The sequence below is a fragment of the Biomphalaria glabrata genome, chromosome 11 (genome assembly GCF_947242115.1).
Source record: "Biomphalaria glabrata chromosome 11, xgBioGlab47.1, whole genome shotgun sequence".
In the NCBI taxonomy this organism is placed as follows: domain Eukaryota; kingdom Metazoa; phylum Mollusca; class Gastropoda; family Planorbidae; genus Biomphalaria; species Biomphalaria glabrata.
Window position 1 is genome coordinate 32,270,703 of NC_074721.1, and position 26,480 is coordinate 32,297,182.

General features: G+C 36.2%; 1 protein-coding gene across 9 annotated transcripts in view; it reads right to left on the bottom strand.

Moving 5' to 3' along the window:
- Positions 1 to 1,876: 1,876 nt before the first annotated feature.
- LOC106055062 (STE20-related kinase adapter protein alpha-like) overlaps positions 1,877 to 26,480 on the bottom strand; it is a 29,660-nt gene continuing 5,056 nt past the window's right edge. For 3 of the 9 annotated variants that reach the window (XM_056004274.1, XM_013211177.2, XM_013211178.2), the window contains exons 2-14: positions 26,286 to 26,413; positions 19,136 to 19,241; positions 17,596 to 17,688; positions 16,571 to 16,673; positions 15,641 to 15,759; positions 15,108 to 15,216; positions 13,805 to 13,928; positions 12,473 to 12,644; positions 10,597 to 10,701; positions 10,194 to 10,272; positions 9,711 to 9,834; positions 9,050 to 9,174; positions 1,877 to 6,819 (exon numbers count right to left, since the gene is read on the bottom strand). In XM_056004274.1, coding sequence (XP_055860249.1) covers positions 6,746 to 6,819; positions 9,050 to 9,174; positions 9,711 to 9,834; positions 10,194 to 10,272; positions 10,597 to 10,701; positions 12,473 to 12,644; positions 13,805 to 13,928; positions 15,108 to 15,216; positions 15,641 to 15,759; positions 16,571 to 16,673; positions 17,596 to 17,688; positions 19,136 to 19,147 — 1,239 coding nt within the window. In that variant the 5' untranslated portion in view covers positions 19,148 to 19,241; positions 26,286 to 26,413 and the 3' untranslated portion in view covers positions 1,877 to 6,745. Of the gene's footprint in view, positions 6,820 to 9,049; positions 9,175 to 9,710; positions 9,835 to 10,193; positions 10,273 to 10,596; positions 10,702 to 12,472; positions 12,645 to 13,804; positions 13,929 to 15,107; positions 15,217 to 15,640; positions 15,760 to 16,570; positions 16,674 to 17,595; positions 17,840 to 19,135; positions 19,242 to 26,285; positions 26,414 to 26,480 lie in introns of all 9 variants that reach the window. The other 6 variants (XM_013211182.2, XM_013211181.2, XM_013211180.2 and 3 more) reach the window with 4 other exon arrangements.

Here is a 26,480-nt window from a genome sequence, read left to right on the forward strand (position 1 = left end):
ATTTATTGTGTCTTGGTTGGCCATACATATAATTACATGACTGATCCAAAGTAATTGATACAATTACATTTTTTAATATAAGGTGTTTTAAATTTTTAAATGTTTTTCTTGTTTCATAATAATAAGGCTTGTCTTCGAGTCCGAAGATTAGTGAGGAATACAGTATTTCCCGTGGCTGCGCAGCCCCAGCTGTGACCTACATATTTTGCCACAACCAGGGCAAGCATAACCATTGTTTGCAAGTGGTTGATTTAGATTTTCTTTTCGTCGTCTGCGTTTGTCCTCGGCAACAGATTTTCTTTTGGTCTCAAATGTATATCCCACGGCCTTCGTGAGTGACCTCCAGCTGTCTCGTTCCGACGCCGCATGCACTCTTCTATGTCGCCTAATCTGGTCTTTGAAGCGTTTCCGTGGGGCGCCTCTGTTACGTCGACCACCTTTTAGCTCACCAAAAAAAGTGCCTTTGGCATACGTTCGTCTCCCATATGGGATACGTGCCCTGCCCAGCGTAACTGTCGGACCAAAAGAAGTCCTTCTATACTGTCCATACCGGCGTTCGCAAGGACATCGCTGTTTGTAGTGCGGTCCTGCCACCGTATGTCCATGATGGAGCGCAAGCATCTTTGGTGAAAGCGCTCAAGAAGTCTTAGTTGTTTTCTGTATAGTGTCCATGTCTCAGAGCCATATAGAAGGGTTGAGAGAACCACCGCCTGGTAGACATTGATTTTTGTAGGCAGGCGGAGCGATTTGTTCTTCCAAACTCTCGCCTGAAGGCGTCCAAAAGCGCTACTAAAAAAGCCCTGCGGCAATAGGCAAGTGGCGAAGTGGCAGCTGTGGATACACTAGCAGAAGAAGCAGGCCTATCTGCAACTGACATAACCAACCCATGCCACATATGCGGCCGGCTTTTTAAAGCGAGGATTGGACTTTACAGCCATCTTCGAGTCCATAGGAAATGAGAAATGTGTTCATCTTCGACCACGAAGGAGGATATATATATATATAAAGTTTAGTAGATTTAAACATTCGCTTAACCAGGATAGATTTCTCGAGAGGGGGAAGAATGGGCAGGGGAGAGGGGTAAAAAATTACATTTTCTTTTAAATCTTATATTCATTAGTTTTGAAAAGCAAAATAATCGCTCTATGAGATGTATAAAGGAAGTAGGTATTGTCTTTTTTTTTAAAAGTATTATTTATGTTTTTCTCATTTGTATTTTATTTTTATTATTATTGAATACATTCTTTATACTATCTTTTATCATTCTGCGAGGAATGTTTGTACATTCATTCATATAACATTCTATTCTGGAAAAATAATGGGGCGCCAGTAACGCCTCTGCCTGATAGACCCTACAATAAGCTATTCCAATGAAGCCCAAGCGTTACAATTTTTTTTTTATTCCTGCGATATGACTTTCAGTCTATTAGGCTACACAGGAGCCTGGACTATCTCTGGGGCTGAATTCATTTTTACAAGAAGAAACAAATTGATTCTTTAGAGTTGTTTCACATTTGTAAGAAGAGAGTACATTGCGCTAGCTGTGATTTCAGCCAAAAGAAATCTATTTTAAAATTACTTTAAAAAAAACAACAACCGCAAATCTTATCGAAGGGAAAGAACACTTACAACTATCACTAAAAAATAATGTAGAGGTTATTTCCCTTTTTTTCGATATCAAACAAAATAATTAATAATAAATTGACAAATTGTTTTTATTATTATTATTATTGATTCATGTTTTGTTAGGTACAATGAGTAATTGTTTAAAATTTCAACTTGATCCAAGAATGGTTGTGGGAAAAAAGTGTACAATTATCGAAGGGGACTTATGATGAGGGTTCTTTTTTTTAAGGCTATGCAAGGACAAGTATACTTGTAGCAGTTCAATATATATATTTATTTTACAACTTTACAATACATAAGTTCATAATTGCTGTACATATGTTCCAACTACAACTTCTGGCTTTGCTCTCCACAATATTCTCACTCTCTCTTTCTAACATGACACAAATCAGGCCTTAAATACTGTTTCTCTCCACCCTTATTTTCAGATGTACCTGTACGAACACGCCACCACGTAGACACTTTGATTGCCTCGCGTCCCACACCGTGACCTCCGTGACCCCTATGTCGAAGGTGTCACCCACACTCACCCACCCGTAACGTGTAAACAAACATCTTTCTCTCATCCATCCAGACATTGGCCTTTCGACTCTTTAGTCTCCACATGGACAAAAGCTCACATATTTAGCCATATATGTGAATACTGAAAGATAATTTCCCTTGTTGGTATCAAATAAAATAATTAATTACCAGTAATTAATTAACTTATTGGTTAATTTTTTTTTATTGGTTCATGTTTTATCTTCGCCAATGAATTATTGTGCAAAGTTTCCATTTGATCCGAGAATGATGGTGGGTGAAATAATGTGTTCAAACTTTTTACCTGACAGACAGAGTGAGTTGATACAAACATGAACACAGATAAGAAAAACTGAGCTCTTTGATACATAAAGATAAAAAAAATCAGAAGAGCGCTCTTTAATTAAAAATTTGTACAACTGAATTCTCCAAAACATTAATAATTCAAATGTATATATAGACTCTAGATGTAGAATTGAGATTCTTAAGTCACAAACAAGAAAAACTAAACAGATTTCTAAGTGTTCAATTAGCACCAAGATGATATATTTAAAATAATGAGAAACCGGTATCAGACACTTTTTTGAGCTTGTTATGTGGATACATGACTTCACTCAGAGACAAACACACACTTAGGTCATACACACATTAGATTCTCACAAGTTACAATTCATTACATTCGAACATTCACTAACACTATATTATTATTTGGCTGAACTAAACAAAATTAATCAATATGAAATTACATTTGATTTTTTTCACATATAACTTTTCATTGAAGCAACACACAATGGATAGAAACCAACTCATATTTATATAAAACCCACTAGATTTATATACAATATATAAATTACATGTTCCATGTTTATTATATAGAAACAGTTGGCTATTGGATATCTGCTATTCACTGTGCATTGTCGTCTTGATGATCTGCGGTTCGAATCCTGCCCTCTGTTATCCCCCATCATCATGCTGGAAGTTTTGAAGTTGTAATAATCTTCAATTCTGAAGGAAAAGTTCAGTGCTAAGTTACACCAAGCTTCACTCCAACAGTTGACTCCAAAGGTAGGAATCCCATAGTAAAACTCTTCAATATGTATAATGAGTCAGTGTTGTGGCTTATGAAAGACTATCATCCACATTAAATGACTCTCTTAAAGTAATGTCAGGAATCTAGGCTCTTAGAAACATCATCAAATCTCAACAATCCAAATCTCCACAATATCAGCAAAACAATAATTAGCATTGCAGCCAAGAGGCCTATCACTGAGACTTTACTGACCAGTGCCACCTTCACCATTTCCATCACAAACTAATATTTATTTAATTGTGTGACTGTTAGACTCTTGTATAGCAGAATTCATATATTAACAAATCTATTTTGAGAGATTCCTTGACAGATATTTATGCTTAAAAAAAAGAAAAATTCAAACTCATTAAACCTTTTCTTTCTTATCTAATCTTATAAAATACAGACGTTACTACTTGTTGTGAAACTGGTGTGAATGTATGTTTCCCTTTCTATAATTACGATGTTTTATGTAATGCACAAATTGTAAGACAATGTCTTTATGGATAAAAAGGTTATTATTATTATTATTATTATTAATAAACTTAACATTCTTTCTATAAAATTAACTAGTATTCACAATCATACATACATTTCTTCCTACACCAGTACATCTCCTAAGTACCAGTTAACTTTGTTGAATGAAATGCTTACATCAATGTAAGACAAAATGTGAATTTTAAAAAGTTTGTTTTGTAACATCAACAAAAGATATAGAGGTTGACTTCAAGTGATTAGTAAAATATAGACGTTTCTACAAAAATGAACATTTTTACTTCCTAGCACAAACCAGATGCAGGTCAGCAAGAGATAGGAGGTTCAAACCTGAACAATTGGGATGACATTCCAGAGTGCATACCAAATACCAGTATATAGACTGGAAATCAGAATTGTTTCAGCTAAGTATGTTTTTATGAGCTTTTTGTGTTTGGACAAATATTTCGATAGTACATTAAAGGCTGTTCAAATATTATAATGTGTAAAGTGGCTGCTGGAGGCTGGCTTAATCTAAGGATTGCTGACTTACTTTAAAGAACCTACAATTTCTAACCAGTGAGATTAATAAAAAATATTATTCAAAATGAATTAAGATTCACCAAATAGTTTACATTTAATTGAAATCCGGCCTTGCTATGACATTTTAGAGTATTTTACTATAAAATGTCAGACCGACCATAATCTATATTTAACATTTTTAATTGATTTTTATTAGTATAATTTGAGGAGGGTGTGCTGAACTCTTCTGGTCTCAAGTTTCAATCCAGTTAAAAACCTTTTTATGATGCCACCCAACTCTACTTGTAAGTTGGTCGTTGTGCTGGCTACATGACAACCTTGATAAACTGTCTGCCATAGGAAGAGTGGAGCTTTACACCATCTGCACCCTGAATCAAAAGTTGTAAAGGTGGAAAGCTTTTTTTTTTTCCAATTTTATTTACAGGTATGAATAAAAACTTCGTAGAAATGCTAATTTAGCATTAACAATGCACATGTATGTAAACATATTATTTAATAACAGAGTGTAATGATAATTGTGTCTATATAAATTTATAAAACAATAATTAACTAATACAAAAATGCCTTCAATATTTATAAAAACCAATGATTTTTAAGCAACAAGTATATTTTATAGATCAGTACAAACAAACTTTGAATAAGATATTACTCTCACAGGCTGAGGAAAAATGTTTCAATACATCTGTTTTCTTGTTATCTCTTGAAAAGAGCTTGACTCACAGTAAATTTTAATATAAACTGTAGAGCATCATCAAATTTTAAATATCAACAAGTAATAACATTTTTTTATTTTAAAAAAAATTCTAAAGAAATGTATTAGATTCTAGTCTTTTACATAGATTACTTGGATAATCTATTACTAAAGAAAATGTCAAAATGACATTAAAATGTAAAAAAAAAAAAAATGCCTAGTTTTAATTTCCTTTAAAACAACAAAGATTCAATTTCTTGTTTCAATTACTATACGATAAATTAACTAGTTTGGTGAAAAGAAAAAGAAATAATCAAGGATGAATATAAAGTGGATACACAAACTGAGGGTCTTGGTTTGTTATTATCTTGATTGAAAATATGAATTTTTATGTCAAGAATTAAACTTAAGCTGAATAGAATTTTTCTCAAGCAAAACAGCTATTTCTCTTTTCTGTAACTGTACACAAATGTTAAACATGATCGAACTGTCTACAAATGTTACACAACATAAGAGTCAACTTAATAAAGCACCATATCAATAAAAAGCATATTCCTCATAGGAACATCAAGAAACATCAAATACATCATTGTCAATCTCTCAGTTTCTAGGTATTAATTTTCCTTCCTTAACTTCTAAAAAAATGTCTTCAAGTAACATAGTAACATTTTAAATTCTTAAAATATACCATTAAGAAAAGAAAATATTGTCTAGCCTTTCTAAAATTTCTAAACTACTTTTGTGGAACTACTTAAGGGAAAGCCAAAATAAAAAAATAAATAAAAAGAACCAAATTAATTTTTTGAGAAATTACTATATTTTATAAAAGATGTAAATATAATTTAAAAAATACATTTTGATTTTGAAATTGCTTGGCTGATTTCATGAATTAAAAGAAGCAGAAATGTTGATAAATTTTAATTCTATACATCAGCCTAGTACCATACCTATGGACAGTGTAAAACTATCAAACAATGAAACGGTGTTGAACAGCTTTATCAGTCATGCATGGGGAGAGTTTGAAATATATATATGGAAAACTCCTGCTTGCTACGAAATAATTTTTTTGTTAACTACAGAAAAGATCTTTTGTCAACTTTCAATTGGACAAACATTGATTAATTAGTGAATTACCAAAAATCAATCATTTTAAATCATTCATGAATTTTGTTTTTCTTTGCTATATGGTTGATATTGTCTTTTAGATGTAAGATTAAATCTCAATCTTCATTAGACCTTGCTTTAACAAATGTTCAAATATTGTTTATGCTGACCTTTCAATAAAACAAGAAAGTATTATTTTTTTATACACTGGAATGGTGAAACATGGTAGATTTAAAACATGACAACATATCACTAGCCCTGGCCTTTAAGTATCACTGTTTCAGTCTCAGCCTTTGATAACATGCAGGCATATTTAGAGGCTCACCCTCTGAGGTCTGTTTTACACCTAGTCATCATAAGGTCCATCACTATGATATCATAATCCACAAACATCAACAACCTTCCACTCAATGATTCAAGCTCACGATGAAACAAAGTCATTGGATTGCTGTAGTAGAAAAATCATTTTTCCACAAGCGACATTATTTTTCTCACCATATCAACACGTGGGTCAAGTCTATCACAAAGTCAAATTCTCTTGCCCTTGTACAGTTGTAGAAGTTGTATCAGTAAATCACAAGCTTTTACTTTTATCTTTGTAATGTGAACAACATAAATTGCTTGTACAAGTGGCATTAAAGGTCTTCATGCTTCTGAGATAAATATATGCATGTCATAAAATCACTGAAATGCCAAAGAAAATTAATCCTAGGATGTGTTTAAAATGTCCAGTCTTCTTGCATAGACACTTCGCTCATCTTTCTAGTAAAATCATCCTCCTCAGCAGATAGATCTAAAAAGAAATAATGAAACAAAGAAAACAGTCATCAATTAAACGATATGGTAGAAACAAGAAAATATATCAGTGTTAGTGCTTCACTTTGCCATTTAAGTCCCACTAACTATATGTAGAGCCTATACAAAGGTTTCAGATACTGTGGTTGAGACTACTATTGGGACAAGACAAATTAGTTTCTCATATTGTCAGTAAAGTTTTGTTCTTAGGTCAATGTGGTTTCAGATTTTAAGTTCTTAGGACATTATAAGTTTCTTTGCCTTATGGCTAATAAAACTGTACAGTTGGAAATATGATGAAGGGCATGGGCAGTTTCACATTAAGCAATGATGTTAAAATGGCTGTATGATTATTTGAAACAACCATGTCTTGCCACTGAGTTCTAGGGTCACCAAACAGTGCCAAGGACTCAATGGCCTATGTGACTAAAAACATGCTTTTACACGAGAGTTTTTTTTTAATCTTACAGCTACAAGAAATGAACCAATCACAAAGAAGTAAAGTAGATAAAATGAGAATAGCTGGATGCAGCAAAACTAAATACTGTCCAATGACTCATCAGTTGTTGTTTTTTTGTCATCTGGCTACACATTTTTACTGTGCAAGAGACCTAACTAGTAAAGGTTTGCTCAAGTGACTAATTAATTACCGACCTTCCATAATAATAAAAGTTAATTACCTCCTACATCTATTCATGTGTAAACTATTCTTGCATGTTAATTAAATACAATCTGCTAAGTCATCAATTTTCCTGGCTGATTAAGGCAACCCATTCTATGCTCTAATAGTACTAAAGAAGAAATGGCTCTTCTCCATTTTTTCCTAAAAAATGGAACAAGAAATGTACCCTTGACTTTGTGTTTTTCTGATTATTTTATTAAGATGTGTTTTTGTATTTGACTGGACAATAACTGTCAGTTATTCAGGGTGGATGAATAAATCCCATATCAACTATCGGATGTTCATCCCAGACAACTATAAATTAAATAAAAAGTTTTGTTAACATAGTATTGTCCTTCTTAACTTAATCTGTCCAGAATTATTCTCCATCCAACTGAATAATTTACTTGGCCCAATTGTCATGCACTACTATATTACGGTTGAGTTACAATAACTTTCTCCTTTGTAATCAGAATGTGTTATATTTGTATAGAGATAAAGAGAACAACATGGCTTTTTTAGGGATGGCAAATTTTTGTTTACAGGACCAAAAGTGATTCAAATTTTGCATTACGAAATAAGACTAAGACTAAGAATGCTTTATTGATCCTTATGGAAATTTGTTGTGATTACAAGGACTTTTTTCTCATATAAAGACAACACAAGAGAAACATGCACATAAATAGAACAGACACAACATAAAGAGTTCATTCAGCGACTACACACAGGCATCTTGGTCTGTTTCATGTTTCCTGATCAACGAGTGGCGTTGATATAGTCTGACCGAGTGAGGTACGAACGAGTTTTTGTACCGGTCTGTTCTTGTTTTTCGCGACGACTTGGCGTAGTTCTGATGGAGTGGGTGGCCGTTAAAAAAATAAAAACTTAGCCACTAGGACACATTTACTATATATCTAGATCTAGAAAATATTTTACATCTGGATTTAATACAAAGTATTTTATGATTCTATCCATATTTACAAAAACATAATAATTACCTTTAATTATCACTTAAAATTGAAACATTCAGCTTAGTATCTGAATTTACCTCATCAGAAAAAGTACATTTAAAAAAAAAACACCCAGAAAAAAAAAATGGTGAAAGCAAAAGGAAATAATTCAAGATTAAGTTTTAAGCAATTAAAAACATATGCAGGAAAAAAGAAAAAAAAGGATTTTAAAAGACTCTATGATGACATCATTGATCTGACAGAATTGGCCATTTAAATCAAAAATGAGATCATCATTCTGGACAGAAAGAATTATGTTAGCGCTATTGAAAAGTAGAGCTATTCCATTTCCACTTTTCAAAAGAGTATGATTTTCATAAGCTTATGTTGTCTGTGTATGAATATGTTATCAGCTGGGTTTAAACCTGTAAGTATGTTTGATGTATACATTTTAAAACAGCTTATGACATTCTTTAAGCCACTTGAATTGTGTTATAAAGCAAAAATCAATATAGACAGGACACATATTTAATTCTCACTAAGTTGGTTAAAATAATTAATCTGAGCCTGAATGAAACAATAACTGCGTACATGTGCATGTGTCAGTGCAGACTTACCCCTTGGTACTTTGGCAAGGTCAGTGAGTGGGGTGACAGGCTGTAGCAGTGACGGAAGTGATGATGATGGTCTGTTTTTGATACTTTTAAACACAGAGTGATTGAGTAGCTGTGTGGCGGATGGCCTGCAAAGAAAATGTAACAAAATGTTACAAAGGCAATGTTACAAAAAAAAAAAAAGACAATGTTACAAAGACAGTGTTATAAAAACAAAAACAAAATTACAAAGACAATGTTACAACAGCAAAGTTACAAAGACAATGTTACAACAGCAAAGTTACAAAGACAATGTTACAACAGCAAAGTTACAAAGACAATATTAAAAGAGCAAAAAAAAAATCATTACATATTTTGTACCTAATTAAGAACAGTTTTAGGGAAAAAAAATATATGCTAAGATTGAAATTCTATACATTTAGATATCCATAACTAAATGGCAGATATTCATAACTAAATGGCAGATATTCATAACTAAATGGCAGATATCCATAACTAAATGGCAGATATTCATAACTAAATGGCAGATATCCATAACTAAATGGCAGATATCCATAACTAAATGTCAGATATCCATAACTAAATGTCATACAATTGAGCCTCAATGCCCCTTAACTTAGCAGTAATAATCTACTACCCACAAGTATTAATTTACTTCATTTACCTTTTGACTACATCAAGTTCTAAACATTCTGAAGTGAACTCGTGCAGGTTTTGTGAAAATGTCCTCTTGAAAAATATGACATCTGCTCTCTCTTGTGTTGTACCAGGTTGGTCATCATTTCCATCTAGTAAAGTATCATACAGTTAAGATATATTAAAAACGAACAATCTCTGAGTATTATATAAAGTGATTCTGTCAATGATACCAATCAATGATGACATTTAAACCTAGTGGTGATACACAAGATACACACACAATCAAATCCAGATCTAGTTGTAATATTATTCACTATACTAGATTTAGGTCAGTAAAAAAATGCTTATGAGTCCAAAGATTAAGAAAAAAATGTAGTATTCCAAATGGCTACCCAAACCTAGCTTTGACGTACACACTTCACCACATCTAGCCCAGACAAAGCCATGTAAGAGTTCTCCAGCTGTTTGCTATGCTAGAGAAAACAAGTTGATTCCTACTACCACTTACCATCATCAATAATAAAATCTCCTACTGTTGTAGAGTCAGCTAACTTTGGTTTTGTTCCATTTAGCTTCTCTAGCAACATCTGAGAATAGAAATGATTACATGTACAAACAAATATTTTTGTTTAAATGTAAAATCTGTATCTAATGAACATTACAAAATGACAACTAATTTTTTTTTTTATATTTCTATTTGGGTTCATTATTCCAATTCAAGACCATAATTTTTGCTAAAAAAGTAAAAAAAAATTAGGACTTTCATTTCATTTGTTGTTTAGGTTATGAAAAATGGTAGATAACTTTCAACTTACATAAGAGTTTATTAATAGTTTTCCCCCCTTGTAAGGCTATAAAAAGGAACAACTTAAAATGTATTTTCAACAAATAAAAACTGACTGTAAACTTACCTGAGTTGCAGGCATATCTGAAAAAGGTGACTGGCCATTTGCAAGCTCACAAATTAATATTCCAATACTGTAAATATCAGATTTAAAATTGTAACCAGCTAAATTCTGAAAGTACAAAAACATATTAGTTACTCAATGATTATGTCAATTAAGCATTATTTCAGATGAATTAGAAGCTTACTTTCATCAAATTTACAATAGATTAGTACAAACGTTTTAAAAAGATGTATTCAGTAAGACCTAGTTATCTTTTCAAAGCAGCTTTGAACATATTTTCCATTCATCCACATGATCTGTGACTTTAAAAATACAAATTGAGTTGTCACACTACTAAGTTCATAATACAATACTTCATTGATGCAATAAATAAAGATCCATTATAGCTTGATGTTCTAATAAAAGCATATCAACTTCCTAACCTTGCCCTTCAATACATAATTACTTGGTATTTAACTCTATAACTAAATATGGTGACTGTTCTCAGTATAAAATATACATTAACTGTCTCCAAACAACATCTTTACTAATTCTAACTTCTAACATAACTGATCGAAGGTGCTGAGTGGAAAAGTGCTTGACTTCCAAACCAGAGGGTCCCAGGTTCAAATCCTAGTAAAGATTTTTAATTTGAGGATCTTTGGGGCGCCTTTGAGTTTACCCAGCTCTGATGGATACCTGACATTCATCATCATCATTCCTTTGAGTTCCTCGAGGAACATAGGGCCTCAGCAAAAACATGCCACTCTTCACTGTCTAGTTTTTTGATGGCTTCCCAGCTCTTTCCTGTCCTCTCGGTTTCCCCTAGTATACTGCGTCGCCATGTTCTTTTTGGGTACCTGACATTAGCTGGGAAAAAGTAAAAGCGGTTGGTTGTTGTGCTGGCCACATGACAACTTCATTAACCAAGGGCCACATAATCAGATGACCTTAAAATCCTCTGCCTTAAAGACCACATGGTATGAAAGGGGAACAACATGACCACTCTACTGGAATTCATTCACTTGACTTCTCTGATTAAAATGACTGACTTTACTTGATTTACTAATTTGATTGACCTTAATTGACTGCTCTATTGACTAACCCTTCATTTACTAACTAAAATTCGCTGACTGACTCAAATCTTGTTCTCCCTATCACTTGTACTTTCGGTCATCTGATAACTAATGTTCACATGTTCATGCTTTTGGTTCAAACAATTCATATTAAATATAATCAAATACAATAAGGCTACTATTTTATCTGTGACAACATCCAAAAGATATCCATTTCTTTGTCTTATATACAAATAGAGTAATTAATTACTTCAAACTAATTTTGAATCAATATTTTTTAAAATTATACCTTCATCAAGAAATGATTTATTCCGATTGATGTAATGCTTAAAAAAAGTGTATTTCAGTCAACAGATATTGACAAATTTTTAAAATGTAAAAAGTCTTTAATAAGATTATTGATTTCATTCTGAGGCAGAGAATCAGTTTATTAATATGAATCTTTAGGCATCTTATATTGATACAGTTGTTTGTTGAAATGAACATTTTGACCTGAGCTTTTGAGTTTGAGTAGACTTTCATTGTAACAGAACTAAAAGCATAAAGTTTTAATTTCTTTGACTTGTCATGTACATTGTGACCATCACATAAGGTTTTGTGGAACATATCCTTCGACAGAATGAATTACCCACCCAAGGGAGGCTATATGAGGAAAATGCAGACACTGACATCCTCATACAACCTGCTGCCGCACCTTCAAGAATGACCTCAGAGAAGTGGACACCTGCTGCCAAGAGGCTGCAAGCTTTGCTGGACAGTGGATTCTTGCTTCCTGATGCTCTGAATGGTGTTAGATCTAAGTCTATGTAAATAAAGTAACGTACCTGATGCAGCAATTCTGGACTGAAGCTCTGTAGACAGTCCACTGAATGTATTGGGAAATCATGGACCTTGCGCAGCTTTTTACCATTTTGTATTGTGTTGTAGGAATTGTGCAGACCAGTCAAACAGACCTGGCCATTTTTTGATATTAACACATGACTGGCTTTTATCCCTCTGTAGATTAAGCAAACATGTATCATGTGAAATACATACATAATTAGGTAATAGAACTTTCATTTCAACAACTGATATAAAAAAATGTACATTCTTCAACAGATAAACAGCATATCAGAGAAAAACTTATTTTGTAAGGTATTTCATTTTTATATAGAAATCTAACGCTAAATTAATTAAGGAAACATTAATTACCAACTTGTTTTACATGTTTTGGATGTTCCTTAAGACTTGAAGATAATAAATTCCTTGACAAAAACTCCCAAAGGATGGTGGGGGATGGCATGGGTGGGGTTCCAACAGTTCAGATTGCTTATCTACATATAACTACTGAATGACTGTATTTTTTTTGCTTATTTCTAGCTAAAAATGTGAAAAACAAAAAGCGTGTCTACTTCCCATTCTGATTGCATGGTTAGCTGGCTGTGTTAAATAAATAAATAAATTATGGCTTTTATATAGTGCTACTTTCATGCTTATAGCATGCTCAGAGCGCTATGGTCCAATCTCATGTGTCATGATTGAAGGTGGGCTAGGCTCAAGCAAGAATTTCACCGGGCATTATTTTTCTCCATGCATTGAAAAAATAGTTGTTTCTTCTCATTGTTTCAACTAAAGTCGAAGACACACAAGATCTAGCCCATAATCTGAAGTAGATATTTATTAGCCTAACATGAAGGCTTCATTCCTCCTGACTTCACACAACCATGAAAAGTCCATAAATTTTAGTGATCTAGCTTCTTGATCTAGCTAGACTAGGGTCTAAAAGTCTAGATCAAGGTCTAAAGTTAGATCTTGTGAAGATAATTTCCAACTTGGGACCATGGAGACCACAGTTCAGATTGCTTATCTACATAAAACTACTGACTGTGTGCCTTCATCACAAATTTAGAAAGTTTTAAACAGACTACAGAATCATATGTGTTATATGTTATCAAGTTATACATTTAAATTAGCTCTAGAAGTATTTTGTTTGTAATGACATTAAAAAATTTTCCGATTTCAAGCTCAGCCATAATTCACAAAAGGATTTTTTGATATAATTGATGTGCATGTTGAATTCTTTATTTCATGCATTTAAAGAGCTTTGAATTTGATAAACAAGCCATTGTTAGAAATATTTGATTTTTTTTCTATTTCAAATATGGCAGACTTCTTACCTGTGAATTATTCCTCTTTGGTGAATGTACTCAACTGCCAGAAGAACATCTCTTAATATAAACAAAATGGCCTGTTCAGGCAGACCGGAGTTAAAGTATGCATGGATCAGGTCTCTACATGAACCTGTTAGGGAAAAAACAAGATGCAATAATTGATTTATGTTTCAGACTAAGCTGAGTAGAGAATTGTAAGTTTTACATGACTCAGTATTTCTTCTGATCTATTTTTCAATTAACAGGAATGCACAAAATGTTGTTTTTTTATTGAAAATTTAAAAAAAAAAAATTCAGAATGAACGTGAGTAGCTCATCTGTACAGGATATATGACAACCGTTGACAAAGTAAACAAATCTTGGAAAGGGGTTGTCACTGCCAAGGATTTATTGCCCGCATTTTAAAAAAGGTACCTCCCCCCATTCCTATATATATATAGCTTTAACTATATGTATATTTCTGATGAGGAGATAATGAAGAATTATTATATTTTCTACATATTTTTGACATATTTCAAACTGAACCTAAATATGCCAATGATTAGGCCTACATATAGCCATAATGGTCTATAAGTCCTTTATTTAACTATACTATTTCAGAATTTTTAAGGCGCCTCTGAGTCCACCCAGCTTTAATGGGTAACTGACCTTAATTGGGTGAAAGTAAAGGCAGTTGGTTGTTGTGCTGGCCACAAGACACCCTCGTTAACAGTGGGCCACAGAAACAGATGAACTTTTACATTATTTTCCCCATAGATCAGAAGGTCTGAAAGGGGGAACTTTACTCACTTACACTTTTACATCTACCTCTCAATACCTATTCTTATTTACATTACATTGTTTACATTACATTGCTCATTGTCACAGGGTGGAAACATTTAACCCTTAAAGTGCTGAGCTGTTTTACAATGAGTGCATACAAATTGGAATTACAATTCTGATGTTTAAAGGCTAAACTACCACACGCGTTTTAGGGGTTAATGGAGGTCACAAAAATAAATAAGTAATATATTTGTGCTATTAAAAAAGTGTTTTCTTCAAAATGTGTGTGTGTGACTGTCAGTAAAAAAAAAATATTTTAAAAGACGAGTTACTTAGGTACTGCACAACATTACTGTTTGGTAAGTCTACAATTCAGATGTATTGGAATTTACTCATTTATAAACTCATCTTTCAATCAAATTCCAGAGAAGGGTAGAAGAAGCACTAAAATGAAATAGCTGGACTTAAGGAGCATCTTTGAATCAAAGCCGTTATTTTCTGAATTCACAAGACCCACAAGAAATGTTGATGCAAACAACACTATTACCAAAGGCCATCAAAGGCATGACAATCCAGAGTTCATGCCCTTTGACGAAGCTGCAGTGTAGTTGTAGAATATTGGGGTGTGACAGCTGCTGTGTTAAAATGATTTCATTCTGAAAATACAAAAAAAAAAAATGTTAAGACAACATTGAGTGCTTTGTTTTTTTTTAACTGTATTCAATACAACATTTACACCAACATTTACAAGCTTTACAATAAAGTCACAATAAATGCTGGGGAAGTGTTACAGATAGGAAATCAAACAAGCACACTTGTTTCTTACACTTAGTTTTAGTGTAGACAAATTTACAAAATTTGATCAAACAGGCAAATATGTTAAAATATCGCAATGGTTTGCTAACAAAGAGTGAATCAAATACTTTGCACCATTTTTAACCTCTATACATGGTAGGTAAAATCTCCTGTTTCTTTTTAAATACAACTCTCAGAAATATAACTTCCCTTACTTTTTTTAAGTGTATTTATATATGTTATTTCTACCATTACAAATCAACTAAGATAAATATCAACACTCACCTGTATGTAAGACAGCTCCCTGTCCCATACCTCTACATTGATTTTTTTAATGGCTATCAGGGAGGCAGTAGGTAAATGTTTGGCTAAAAATATGGAGGATGATCCACTGTGACCTTTACCTAAATGCCAGATAAATATCAGAGACATGTAATAATAGTTTAAAATGAGACTAATAATTATACTATACGGAAAGAAATAAAAACCCTCAATATTTTTTACTTTTCTTACAGACATCAGGTTCCAATTTATAGCCTCCTCCTTCAGTCGCAAAGCGACTATGGATTATCTAATGGAAATGAGATGAATGCCTGGACATTACTGTAGACTCTCGAAGCCTTTCCTATGATATGGGTATAGCAGCAAGGCAGCAGAGGTTTGAATTCAGAGTTTTCCTTCTCCTATGTGGGTAGCCAGCCATGGCTAACAAGCTCCTGCTGCCCAAAGCTTACTGGGTGTCAGTTACTCCCATTCTCCTGTTAGTGAAAACAGTTCCACCAGACTCAATATCTGAGCCACACATGAAAGCCAGTTGTTGGACTGTTTTTCAGAGGCTATTTGAGACACAAGCCATTAGAAACCATTTTATAGGTAATGGAATGCATATATCCATCACCACTTCTGGCAATGACAAACTTGCTGAACCTGGTTCCATTTTTTACAGCGGAGTGAACTAAGAAATAACCTTGAATCCAGAGAGAAAAAAAAACAGCTTCTGGATTCAAACCCAGAGCATTTACTTCAAAGTACTTTTAAGCTTTCTCTATTTAATTAATTGCATGTACTCCAAAACTGTCTTTTCCTATTTGTAACCAATCTGTTACCATATCACATTTATATGTAACTTTTTTAACCATTTGACTAGTATTTAGATCTATAATTTCTTTAGGAAAAAAAAAACCTATTAGAGAGGATGGACTTTGAGCTACTCACCAATAACAACAGAGAGTTCATAATGATGACAAATTGGCAAGTACTGGATCCCAACCTGATTGCTCATTTCATTAGAAACCTTCTGGTCACTTTTTGAGTTTTTCTAGAGAGCAACAACAACAACAAAATTATTAGCTAGCCTAAATTGTTAATCATTTTAGTAAAATATCAAATGCTCCTTATTCCCATAGAAATTGATCTCTTGTTATAATATACAGAGATCAAAATAATAATGAATGCCATTAATTAAAACTAAATGTAAATCTATTTTGGTAAAACCTATGATGATTATACAATTCCATTGCTATTTGAAGGAAAGTTGTGTACTGAACAATTCAAATCATGAACTACTGTAACTACATAAAGCAGCATCTAAGTCATCAGATATAGGCATTTCTTTCAAATGTAGGATGTAGTATGTGCTCTGGACAATGGCCTGCTTGCTGCCATCCCCCATCATCTGGTGAGAGGTTTTAGGGCTAAGATGCAATTATCTTCAGAAAAAGAATTTTTTTTTTAGCCGTCTATTGGAATGCAAGAGAAAGAGTGAAAGTTTTGAGAGAAAAAAAAAACAGTTAGTAAAAGTTAAGAGGCAGTCATCTACAGCAGTTAAGTTGGTAGCATGACATTGTCTATTTAATGCATTTGTGAATTTATTGCTTAAATAATAAAACTATGAATATCTCTCTATATCTTTAGCAGCTGTCAAAGTACTCAAAGAAAAACTAACAACAGATACAAGGTTAGCAGTTTGGTGCTACACATTAACACAAAAAATGGCAAATTTATACTATTAATTACTAATTTATGTTCCTCACTGACTTAAATGTATTAAAAATGTTATATCTTTTGTATAAATAACCTAGCTGAAACTGACTTGAAATAACCACACCAAACAACATTATAAAGAAATAACCGGTACCTAATATTAAATGGGACCTAAGAGGAAAAGAGATAGCCAGAAAAACACTTAACAGGTTTGAAAAAACACCAAGTTGTAAGTATGTTCATGCAGTGTTACAAACCTGCTTCAAACTTTTATCGTTTTGAGCATCTAAAGGTTTACTTTCAGGTTTTTTCTTTGATGTTTTGTTTTCATTGGCTGCTCGAGCACAATTCTGTTGGGAAATAAACAGTGACACAACTGATCAAATCAATATCATTTCTGGTGTGCTCAATATCCGTCTGGTAATTAAATCTCTGGGTCCCATTCATGTCTGAAGATGCTAATTCTAGAGTTTTTCAATGAGTAAACACCGCCAGTTGAATCTGGTTATGACAGTAATAAATAAGAACGTCATCAACTTATTAATAATGTAGTAACCCCAATATACCTATATAGTGATGAGAAAGAAAGCAAAAAAAAAAAAATCTAATGATAATTAACGATACACAAATTAGTCTAAAATAATGCCTATTTTTCTAAATGGTTTTGCTGAAGTTAAAATTAAATTGTGTGCAATAATCCAATAAAGCTAAGCACTAAGTGTTACTTTCTACTGAACAAGATGTTACTCCTCATTATCAAAGAATCTTGAAATAGGGTCAGACATAATTGATAATTCAAACATCAGTTTGGAGATTTGAAAGCACAAGTAATTAGATCTACTTTTGTCTAAACACTTAAAACAGAAAGCAAGCACTCTACATTTATTTACTTGTGATTTAACATGTAGATCAGGTGCAAGTAGTTCTCAAAGCTAGTATCATAACATGTAGATCAGGTGCAAGTAGTTCTCAAAGCTAGTATCATAACATGTAGATCAGGTGCAAGTAGTTCTCAAAGCTAGTATCATAACATGTAGATCAGGTGCAAGTAGTTCTCAAAGCTAGTATCATAACATGTAGATCAGGTGCAGGTAGTTCTCAAAGCTAGTATCATAACATGTAGATCAGGTGCAAGTAGTTCTCAAAGCTAGTATCATAACATGTAGATCAGGTGCAAGTAGTTCTCAAAGCTAGTATCATAACATGTAGATCAGGTGCAAGTAGTTCTCAAAGCTAGTATCATAACATATAGATCAGGTGCAAGTAGTTCTCAAAGCTAGTATCATAACATGTAGATCAGGTGCAAGTAGTTCTCAAAGCTAGTATCATAACATGTAGATCAGGTGCAAGTAGTTCTCAAAGCTAGTATCATAACATGTAGATCAGGTGCAAGTAGTTCTCAAAGCTAGTATCATAACATGTAGATCAGGTGCAAGTAGTTCTCAAAGCTAGTATCATAACATATAGATCAGGTGCAAGTAGTTCTCAAAGCTAGTATCATAACATGTAGATCAGGTGCAAGTAGTTCTCAAAGCTAGTATCATAACATGTAGATCAGGTGCAAGTAGTTCTCAAAGCTAGTATCATAACATGTAGATCAGGTGCAAGTAGTTCTCAAAGCTAGTATCATAACATGTAGACCTGATGGAGGCAGTTTTCAAACCTAATTGCACTAAAGCATCTCTCGTTATGTTTTATTAATACTTAATTGTGTATATATCTAGGTTCTCTCTCCCTACACACAAGTGAAGAACCCATGACTGAGAACAGACTCAAACCCATTTTAATTTTACTTACTAGGAGAGACATTGGGTCTCCTATTTATTAACTTTGAGGCTTGTGTTGTCTTGATTGGCAATTCCAAAAACTCCAGCTGCGTGTCCGATGTTCAACAAAAGTCCATCTATGACAAAATGACATTACATTAACACTTAGAAAACTATGAGGTACAGTATGTACTTTATAATTTAGTTTTAATATTTCCATACATTTTTTAAAACCAGAAACGATTTGATTTGATTTTTGGATTTGAGGCACATCGGCACAATTTAGGCCATGTCGTGCCTGCAGTCCCTTAAGGACTACTCTCTCTCTAAACAACAAGGGCCAGATTCTATACAGTCATATAATTAAAATCAAGGTCTATTCACAGTTAAAATAGTAAAGGTAGTAAAAATTTAAATATTTGGTAAAAATCTAATGTAAATAGTGCATGTTCACAAATTCAGAAATCAGATCTTCGTAGATAGCCCCACTTCCCGAATAAAGCCCAGTACCTTCCCAGGGTCGACATTATTAAATAGTGTTTTTAGATTAGTGGCTCTAAAATATTTCGCCCTGACATCCTGGTATCTGGGGCAATCGACGAGGATATGTTCCACGGTGAGGCGAGAGTCACAGTACTCGCAAAGTGGGGGCTCCTCTCTCTTCAGTACAAAAGAGTGCGTGATGTAGGTGTGGCCAATCCTAAGTCTGGACATGATTGTGCTACCACGCCTTGTCAGACCCTTAGATGTGGGCCACCACCTGACATCCGCCACAATCTGCCTGAGTTTACTGTGAGTCTCAGCCTCCCATCGGTTCTGCCACTCTCGATAGGTGGCAGAGGCAATACTTTGTCTCAGGTCCGAGTAGGGAATTTGGGTTCCTGACACCGCATGATTTAGGGCTCTCTTTGCTTCTCTGTCTGCGGCTTCGTTTCCCTCAATGCCAACATGGGAGGGGACCCAGATGAAGGTGACATCCCTACGGTCGGCTGTTATTAGGTCCAACAGCTTTAGGCTCTTATGTACCAATGGGATGTCAGTCTTCATCCGCCCCAAAGCTTGCAATACAGATTTGGAGTCGGAGCAGATTATAAATTTACTCCTTTCTGATGCTTTTACGGCCATAAGTGCAAGCAATATTGCGTGCAATTCGGCCGTAAAGATGGAGCAGCCATCGGGGAGTCTACGGGAGATTGTTTTGTTCCGAAAGGAGCAGGCACACGCGACCTTTCCCTCCATTTTGGATCCGTCTGTGTAGATGGTGCCACAATCTCCGTAGCTCTCCTGCAGTTCCCTAAAGTGGACTTGTAGTATGCTTGGGTCTGTATTTTCTTTTTTGAAATTAAGGAGGGATAAATTTAATTTGGGTTTATTCATTAGCCAAGGAGGATTCTGAGGGGTTTCTATTTTAGAGATTTGGTCAATGGGTGGGGTTAAATTTTGGATGGGTTCTCTCATTCGAAGGCCCAACGGCTGTATGACGTTAGGCCTTCGATTGTATAATTCTGCCTCTGTGGGGTTAAATATGGAGTCAAAAGCAGGGTTCGTGGGGTTGGATTTTAGCTTGACTATATATTGCATTGCAAGCTTTTTCATTCTTATATCCATGGGGAGTTCTCCAGCCTCCACATGGAGACTTGGGATAGGTAATGTACGAAACGCGCCGAGACAGAGACGCAGGGCAGCATTTTGTATTGGTTCCAGTATTTTTAGGTACGACTTCCTTGCTGCTCCATATATTATGGATCCGTAGTCTAGCTTGGGTCGAATTAGACTCCGATAGAGCAGCAGCAAGGTATCTCTGTCAGCTCCCCAGTCCGTATGGCTGAGTACTCTTAGTATGTTTAATGACTTTTGGCATTTCTTCTTAAGTTCCTTAATGTGGGGGAGAAAATTAAATTTGGAATCTAAGGTGAGGCCTAAAAATTTTGTAGTTTTCACGACAGGGATCTTCTTTTTGTGTATAAATAGTTCAGGGTCTGGGTGGAGACCCCTTAGATTACAAAAATGCATACTAACTGTTTTGGAGTCTGAGAATTTGAAACCATTATAGTTTGCCCAACCCTGAATTTTGTTTAAACATAACTGTAATTTCCTTTCTAAGGTGTTCATGTTTTTCCCATAAGTAAGAATGACAAAGTCATCAACATACAAAGAGCACTCTATGCCAGGGGACAGCGCATTTATGATGCAATTTATTTTAATGTTGAACAGGGTGACTGACAGAATGCTGCCCTGGGGTACACCCATTTCCTGGTCATGAGTGTCAGAAGCGGAGTTGCCCACTCGAACCTGAAATTTTCGATCTTTCAGGAATTCCTCCACAAAACGGGGGAGGTGTCCCTTAAGCCCCATAAGCACCAGGTCACGTAGAATGCCATGTTTCCAGGTTGTGTCATAGGCCTTTTCTATATCGAAGAATACAGCTACTAGATGTTCTCTTCTGAGTAATGCATTTCTAATATAAGCTTCCAGCCTTACCAGGTGGTCAGTTGTTGTCCGCCCCTGCCGGAATCCGCACTGGTAGTTTGAGATCACTTTATTCCTTTCCAGGTACCAGACCAGCCTACTGTTAATCATTCTTTCCATGGTTTTGCAGATGCAGCTTGTTAGTGCTATTTGTCGATAGTTAGCTGGGTCAGAGCCGTCTCTTCCCGGTTTAAGTATTGGTATAACTGTGGCTTTTCTCCAGCTGTTTGGGAAAGCGCCTGTTTGCCACACACAGTTATAGACCCCTAGCAGGACTGCCAATGAGGGTTCGGGAAGGTGCTTGAGGAACTGGTAATGGATTTCGTCTTCTCCAGGCGCTGTGTCATGTAACTTGTCCAGCGATTCCCTCAGTTCCTCAAGCGAGAACGGTTTGTTGTAGTCTTCATTGTTCTCTGACCTGAAATCAATGGGGTGTCTTTCCTCCCTGGTTTTGACTTTTTGGAACTCTGGCGTGTAGTGTGCAGTGGATGATTTTTCTGCTATTGAGGATGCAAGGCAGTCAGCTATTTCTCTGGGGGACGTGACAGTTCGTCCTTGGTTTTTCAAATGCCCTATTGCATTTGATTCTTTCCCTTTGATTCGCCTTACTGCCTTCCAAACCGCTCTAGCAGAAGTTTTGGCATCCAGACTGCCGACAAAACTTCTCCAGGAATTCCTTTTGGCTGACCGTATGGTTTGTCTAGCCTTTGCTCTAGCTATCCTGAATAGCTTTAGGTTTTCCTGGGAAGGATTCTTTATAAATGCAGCCAGTCATTTTTTCCTATCACCAATAGCACTTTTGCAAGCTGTATCAAACCATGGTTTGCTGGGCCGTTTTGGATTTGCAGAGGTTAGGGGTACAACTTTCCTGGCTATACTTAGTAGCTTGCTAGCAAAGGTATCAGCTGGGTTCTGTTCATGGAGGATATTTTCTGTGATATCCTCAGAGCATCTTTTTTGGAATTGTTCCCAATCGGCCTTATTCAGTTTCCACCGCTGAGGTCGTCCCAATGAAGGGAGATTGTTAGTAATGATGATTGGGAAGTGATCACTTCCCCGTAGATCATTGCTAACTGACCATTTAAAATCGTCCAGTAGTCCGGGGACGCATACGGTGAGGTCAATGCATGTGAATGATCCAGTTCCTGGGTGCAAGTAGGTCGGTGATGCATCATTAAGTATGCATAAATCATGTTGGAGGAAGATATCCTCCAGCATACGACCTCTTGTGTCGGTATTGTTGGATCCCCACATGGTGTTATGGGCATTGAAATCCCCAAGGATTAAATAAGGCCGGGGGAGTTGTTTCAATAGGTCCTCCATGTCTGTTCGGTTTAATGGAGCGCCTGGTGGTAGATACAGGCTGCAGCAAGTGATAACCTTGTGAAGGGTTATCCTAGCTGCTACGGCCTGTAGTGTGGTCTGTAGTTCTACCCTCTCATGGGGGATGCTATCCTTCACAAGGATACAGACTCCACCTGATGCTCTCTCTGCATCCTCAACATTCTTGGTGTAAGCACTGTAGCTTCGGAAGCTGATGCAATCTTTCAGAAATGTTTCCTGTAAGCAGACAGCTACAGGAGTCTCAGAGTCCATCAGTAGCTGCATTTCCTCGTAATTGGCCTTGAGGCCTCTACAATTCCACTGTACAATTCTGGAATCCATGGCTTATTCTAGATGACCTACTTGGAGCTATTTGGCCTTGGGAGGCCCCCGGAGGCGTTTCCCTTTATTCCAGTGACCTTGGTATTTTTATTCTTGGGTTTGGATGGAGAGGAGGACAACCCCCTTTTGGGGGAAGTCTTTCTCTCTGGAGAGGGGAGATCCCTCTGGTTAGAGCGGAGGTTATTTCCTCCTCTCTCACCTCGGGCATCCTCTCCGCTTTGATTTCTCCCCTTAGGGAGTTGGTCAACCTCTAACTCGGTAGAGTTTGGGGTGTCTGGCTGGGTTCTCTGAGGAGAACCTGTGTCAGACATGATGTCTCCGGGTTCTCCCGGAGTATTGGTTTTGACATGCTGCTCAGTCTCCATGCTCTCATCAGCGAGCACAGAGAACCTGTTCTTTAGCATGACAACAGGGCTTTCTTGTTTCTTCAGAGGTGTGTTCTTTGGCGGTGTTTTCTTCTGAGTTGGGGGAGGAGGAGGGGGTGGTGGGGTCAATGTGTCCGTCTGTGTGGCTATGGATCTTCCTTTCTTAGCAACAGCCTGGGCGTAGGTCTTTGTCAAGCCGAATTGGCCCTTGGGTAGGGCCAGTACAGCCGATTTCGCCTGGCTAAAGGTACATCCGTTTCTTGCCTTGTACTCCTGCACGGCAACCTCCTGTTTCCACACAGGGCAGTCCTTGGAGTAGGCTGAGTGGCCAGCTTGACAGTTTGGGCATTTGAACTGGGCTGTGCAGCCCTTGTCCTCATGACCCTCTCCAGCACATCTGGCACACACAGTGTTCCTCTTGCAGACTGCCGCGCCGTGTCCATAACCCTGGCACTTGAAGCACCTCATGGGGTTAGGTATGTAGGGCCTCACTGGAACTCGTAGGTATCCTGCCTTCACATACTCTGGCGGTGTCCTAGTTCCGAATGTGAGGATAATAGTGGCGGTTTTGACCTCCTCACCCTCCCTGCGCCTGGTAATGCGCCGGGCATGGGTGACTCCTTCAATGCCCTCCACTATTTCCTTCTCGGAACATTCCAGTAGGTCCCTAGAGCTGATTACACCTCTGCTGGTGTTCAGACTCTTGTGTGGCATGACTTCCACTTGGAGATCACAGAGTCTTCTGCATCTTAAAGCCCATCAGAGTGTGTCTTGCTGTCTACTTCTACAAGGAGTTCCATTGTTTTGTGTAGCTTAGACACACTCTTGGGCTCTCCCACTACTGACTTGAGTCCCTTATAGATAATAAAAGGGCTCAACTTTGTCAGGCTTTTTCCCTCCTCTGTGCATCTAACCACCAGAAATGATGGCCAGGTGGCACAGCTTTTTGGGACCTCCTCTTTTTTATCGTCAATTCGACGTTTCTTGCCCAGACATAGGTCTGGGGCAAGTAGTTTTGTGTGTGTTTTTTTGTCCATATATATTTTGGTTAATTCGGCACCTGTGCTCCCCACCTGCCATCGAGTCCAACAAGGGGACGGGCCATTCGGATGTCCAGAATGAGCCCGCCAGGGCTACACAGGTGCTATACTCAGTCAGCTGCTACATTGGACATGTGTCCGATACAGCAGCTCCCTGATTGACCCTCCAGCCACCGCCCTCCAGCATAGGTCGACAACCTATGCTGGTAGCTCGGCATGACCAGCCGGTTGACCCAGAGCGGGCCATCTGGGTCTCAGGTCTAGGGGAACTTGGAGCCAAAGTATTGTGTTGTTGTGGTTTATCCTCAGATAGCCACCACTCAAACACCAGGATCTCTTTATCCCCCCTTACCCGTCGCAGTCCACGGCAAACGGACTGGTCTAGGACGTAGTGAGAATTTAAAGTTAAGGAGACAGTGTGATGATCAATGAAGGCAGACTTAGGAAAAGAGGAGGTAGACACAATGATAGAAAAGAAGTAGGGCACTTTTGAGCTCCAAAAGTGCTAAGGAAAGAGGAGCGCAGTTTAATGTCATGTCTCGGGACGGAAACCAGAAACGTAAGTTGCATTTGTTTACTTAAACAGTTCATTGTACAGTAACATTTAAGGTAGATGATTAAAGTTTTAAATTTAAAGTGAGGCTGATAACAATGTCAATTTAGCATATCATCTCAGAAAACTGCAAAAGTTGTTCAAGTCAGAGCTACATTTAAGGGAGATAATTACCCCTTATAAATTTAAAATTAATTATCTTAACAAATGAGCGGTAAAGCACTTGGCTTCTGAACCAGGAGTCCCAGGTTCGAATCCTGGTGAAGACTGAGATTTTTAATTTCGGGATTCTTGGGTGCCTCTGAGTACACCCAGCTCTAATGGGTATCTGACATTAGTTAGGGAAAAGTAAAAGCGGTTGGTCGTTGTGCTGGCCACATGATACCCTCCTTAACCATAGGCCACACAAACAGATGACCTTTACATCATCTGCCCTGTAGATCACAAGGTCTGAGAGGGGAACTTAACTTACATCTTTTTTTTAGTCTTAACAAAGGCAATTTAGTCAATGTAGAACAATTTAAACAAGCACCTAATATCGAAATGCCAAATATGTAATGAATTTTTAGGACAATACATAGAAAATCAACTTAATTACAAGTCTTAAAAAAACATTGATCTGACATGACTAGAGCTGTACCTTGCCTGATCAAAATGTAGACTATAATCCAAAATTGATTAATCTTACACACTTTTAATGATCAATGTCTAATCTTTCACCTCAGAACTGGACACAACAGAATGAGACAGCATATACCTCCGAAAGATAAAAATTGGAACTAGCAAAATCTGCCCTTGTGGAGTGTCACCAGAAAATGCTGACCATGTTCTTCAAAACTGCATTCTATTTCAAAAGGCCCAAATAAGAAAGACACTGGCCCCAAAACACCCTTATAGAAAGTAAACCATAAATATATATATTGGAGAGCTGCATGATTTGAAAAAAAATGCACAGTTCGTCTCGTACTTGGTCTAGTCATCTGAACACACTAACATGAGAACGAGGAAGAAGAAGAAACACACTTTTATATGTATACTTAGCTAAAAATAAATAATCAAAGTGTAACATTGAGATTAATTGTTCAATACCTTTTAACAATTTTTTTTGATAATTATTAACATTCAACAATTATTTGATTGGCTGAACTTTGTTTCTTCAATTATCTTACATACAGACAATTTGTTCATAGGTATGATTGTCAATTCAACACCTCTTACTGTAAAAAAAAATATGTCAACATAGATTATATCTGATTTTTATTAACTATGAATCAGCGAAAGCTA